We start from the raw sequence: 4,015 nt of genomic DNA, 5'->3' as shown, positions 1-4,015 counted from the left end.
AATGTTCTTCAGATTATATTGGTCAGCAAAATGTTTTGATTTTATTTAAACAAACTTTAAAAACTTGTGTTTAAGTCAGACTTAAAGTTTGACTTTGAAGCACTATAGTGGACGACAGTGAAAACATTTATTTGACCATTGCTTTTTCAAGCAAGTTCATTCTTTTTTATTAATTCATTTTTTTATTTATTGTTTCATTGTATTATTGATGTTAAGATTGCTTTCAGGACTCACAATGTCTCTTCCTGTCTTTGTCCTCTTTGTCTGAAGCAGCTTCGGTCCTCGTCCTCCGGGACAGCGTGATCCTGTTTCCTGGAAAGAGTTCCAGACCAGGGATGAGCCGGCAGCTGACCTCAGACCTGTCTTGTTCTCTAATGTTATTGATCTGTATCAGTAGTACTGTGAGTGGTTGGTGGTTGTTCTGAATGTTGATTGATCTTTATCAGTCAGTACTGTTGATGGTTACCCAGCTGTCTGATTGGTGTCATGCATCACTTTGAACCAATCGGTGATGATGCTCCTCGTGTCGTACTGCCATCAAGATACTCGTCACCTGACGAGTCTTGCATGCTGTAAAACAAACACACACACAGTCACACACAAGTAACAGTAACCGCACGACGAACCATCGTTTGACAATGACACAGCACATGATAGAGCGTGCTACCTCAAGAACATGCTAAGAGTTATACTTTCTTCCTCCAGTGACCCTCAAGAGTCCTTAGAACCAGTGGACACCTCTCCAGTGACTGTAGAAACCCCTCAATAACCCCTAGATACATAATCATTGTGCCCCTAGAGTTGATCCTTGTAAAATAATCTCCTCAAGATCACTCAAAGATCCCCAAAGACCTGTAGGACCATCCCACACAGACCTTAGAACCTCCACAATGACTCACAGTAGTCTACCTTAAGGACAACTAAAAACTTCCTCAACGACCCCCAACACTTCAACAACGGAACCTTTAGAACATATTTAAGGACACCTAAAAAAACCCCCCTCATGACCCCATAGTATCTCCTCAAAAGATACCTTAAAACTCCTCAAGTTCTCCATGAATTTCCTCAAGAAGAAGACTGGTAAAAATGGTTGTACCTCTAGAACGTTCTTCTTGGATGACATTGTCCTTGGAGGCCAGGCCACTGGAGGCTCCTCGTCAGCTCGACAGTGTACTCAGGAACAATCTGTGACGACTTACTCGATATCTAGTATATCACTATGAATATCGTCATTCTATCATCATTCATTTGTGACGAGTTCGTATCAATTTCAAATCAAAATATGTATATTTGGGGCGCGGCGGTTAGCTCAGTGAGTAGGAGCTGGCGACCATGTACGAAGCTGAGTCCTTGGCTGCAGCGGCCCAGGGTTTCGAATCCGACCTGCGGCCCGTTTGCTGCGTGTCATTCCCCCTTCTCTTCTCTCTGCCCCCTTTCTTGTCTGTGTTCAGCTGTCTCTATCTATAAAAGGGCAATTAAACACGCCCCAAAAAATACTTTTTACAAAAAGAAGTATGAGTATATATGTTATGTGACAAAATGTTCTGTTTGCTAGTCTATCACACGAATGCGCGGTGAACACAATGAGAGAATACTTTTTGTACTTATTTGCAGTATGTATGGAACCTTACCACTGTTGTTCTATCTCCACTTCCTGTTACTTTCTGCTGCTTTACAGAAGTTCAGGTTATCTAGATAGGTCGTCAGGCTCAGTTTATGGGAAATTATTAAGGCGTTCAAATCCTCCTCTGCTCCACTACTGTCATCACCAAACTCTATTCCAAAAACGGATTGGAGAGTAGAGGGAGCAGTCTATAGTGCAGTCAGACCACCACAGTAAATGGGGAGATTACAGAGAGAGTCTATGACTGCAGGCAGCCGCCAGGATCTCATCTCTTAACACACAGAGTCCAACACAGAGTACAAAGTCAAAGCTAACATTACTGCAAAGCTTGTGGCTTGTGTGCTTCATTCAGATTCCTGGTTTGTTGCCTGGCGCTACGGGTTGGCCGGCGCTGGATAACTTATTATTTAGCATGTCTGGATGGCAGCTGGTCATCTCGCTTGTTCGATAATGTTATCACTAGTAAAATAATATGTGAGTGGAAATGTTAGTTGGCTAACGTTAGCTTCCTCAGCTAATGATAGCCATGATACTAACTTATGTATTCTGACAAATGGTGATAATTTTAGCCAACAATAAATTATGCTAATGGTACAAAGCTAACAGTGGCTTTCTACTAGCCAACAGCGATGCAGATATCATGCTAACTTGTGCTGGACTCTCTTCAGTTATTCAGTTATGAGCAATGGTCACTCCACTGTAGTTTCAGTCTCGTTGTTTGTGTGTGAAATGTTCAGGTGCACACTGACCAGGAGAGCGGGAAGGTGTTTTATTTCCATCCTGTCACTAGACAGACAACCTGGTCCGACCCCCGCGGCCCTCCACCCCCACCCGCTCAAGACATGGACCAGTCCAGGGGAAGCGAGGGGGGACAGTTGACCTCACCCTCCCCTCTACTCTCCCCCGCCTCCTCTCAGGTACGAATCATTGAACGGGTTATTTCTGTCGTATGTGGACCGATGTAGAGTATAATATATAAAAAAATAAACAGTTCAAACATGATGGAAAAAGGATAAATTATAAATATCATAAAGTGATCATAAAATTGAAGCATTAATGTGAGTAAAGATATGCTAAAGAGACTACCTGATGCTACATTATTACAGTCCACATCAGTAAATAATAATATGAACTGAACAGGACAACATAATGCCACATTATAACATTCAAACGTTCCTCCTGTCAGGGTTCGTGTGGTTGGGAGCAGCTGGTGGACGAAGTCTCAGGGAGATTTTACTATTACAACCCCGCCTCTGGGGCCACGTCATGGGCAGCACCAGAGCCACTGTCCCCCTCCTCACCCTCCTCCCCTCCGGGATCCAGAGCCAACAGGAGGCAGGACGACGGCCCGGTACGTCTGCTTTAAAGTCTTGTTGCTGTAGCTTTTACACGTTTTTTGTTTTTTTTAAAATGTTCTTTCTGTCTAAAATCTTCAAGTATATCAGGTAATATCAGTTTATCAAATTAAAACTTAACTGTTTTTAATGTTGTTTTTGTGATTAAACTGAAGCCTCCGCTGCCAGAGGAGGATTATCCTGTAGACACACAGAATGACAACGACGCTGTCTTCACAACGGTACAACACACACACTGAAGATGGAGTTGATTGTACAACGTTAGAATCTGTCATCAGCTTTGATATTTCACCTCCAGTTTATCCCTGATTTTATTCCCAGAATCCTCAGAAGCAGCACGTGATTCCCAGAGCTCAGCTAGACCCGAAAGATGGAAACGGCTCTCAGTGGAGGCAGCAGGAGGTAATCAATCAGTATATCAGTCAGTTTCTTAGTGGATCAGACAGTTTTTATGTCTTATCTTTAATATATTAATTCATTGATTGTTCCAGCTTCCACTTTTGCCCCAACGGATGATGGGAAATGGAGTTTCTGAGGATGGAACAACTGTGCAGGTCAGGAACTGGAGACACAGTGTGGCCGAAGACGTGAGTCAAACCAACATAATGACTGTGAAAACAAAATACGTTGATATAAGATATATCCTTTATAATATATAATTCAGGACAATAGCTCTTATGAACAGGAAAATGAGGGGTGCAAACAAAATTATTAATAGTGTGAAAAAAACTTGAAGGAATAAGATAACTAAAAAAGATACCTTGTGCGAAAGAGATAGCAAGTTGTGAAAACAAGATAACGTGAGAATGACATAACTTAGTCTACATGGGATAATAACTAGTGTACATGAGATAAAAACTTCTGTGAATAAGACTGAGATGATAACTTGTTCAAACCCTCTTCACAATAGATGTGACCAGCCACGAGAAAACCAGCAACAAGTCTCCCAAGAGGCATTTTGAGCTATTTACAGATTCTGAAAGTGTAGTTTCTAAGCTTTCCAATGATGTCTAACACATGGAAATATTTGAAGAAG

The 4,015-nt window shown here is 41.9% G+C and overlaps 1 protein-coding gene across 1 annotated transcript in view; it reads right to left on the bottom strand.

Moving 5' to 3' along the window:
• LOC118322561 (rho GTPase-activating protein 27-like) overlaps positions 1-4,015 on the bottom strand; it is a 14,833-nt gene that overhangs the window by 7,293 nt on the left and 3,525 nt on the right. The window contains 3 exon segments of the mRNA XM_035654273.1: positions 235-421; positions 1,097-1,156; positions 1,159-1,206. Coding sequence (XP_035510166.1) covers positions 235-421; positions 1,097-1,156; positions 1,159-1,206 — 295 coding nt within the window.

Source organism: Morone saxatilis, unplaced genomic scaffold (assembly GCF_004916995.1).
Source record: "Morone saxatilis isolate NCDOM2014 unplaced genomic scaffold, NCSU_SB_2.0 Contig14, whole genome shotgun sequence".
Classification (NCBI taxonomy): domain Eukaryota; kingdom Metazoa; phylum Chordata; class Actinopteri; family Moronidae; genus Morone; species Morone saxatilis.
This window is presented reverse-complemented; position numbering and strand designations above follow the sequence as displayed.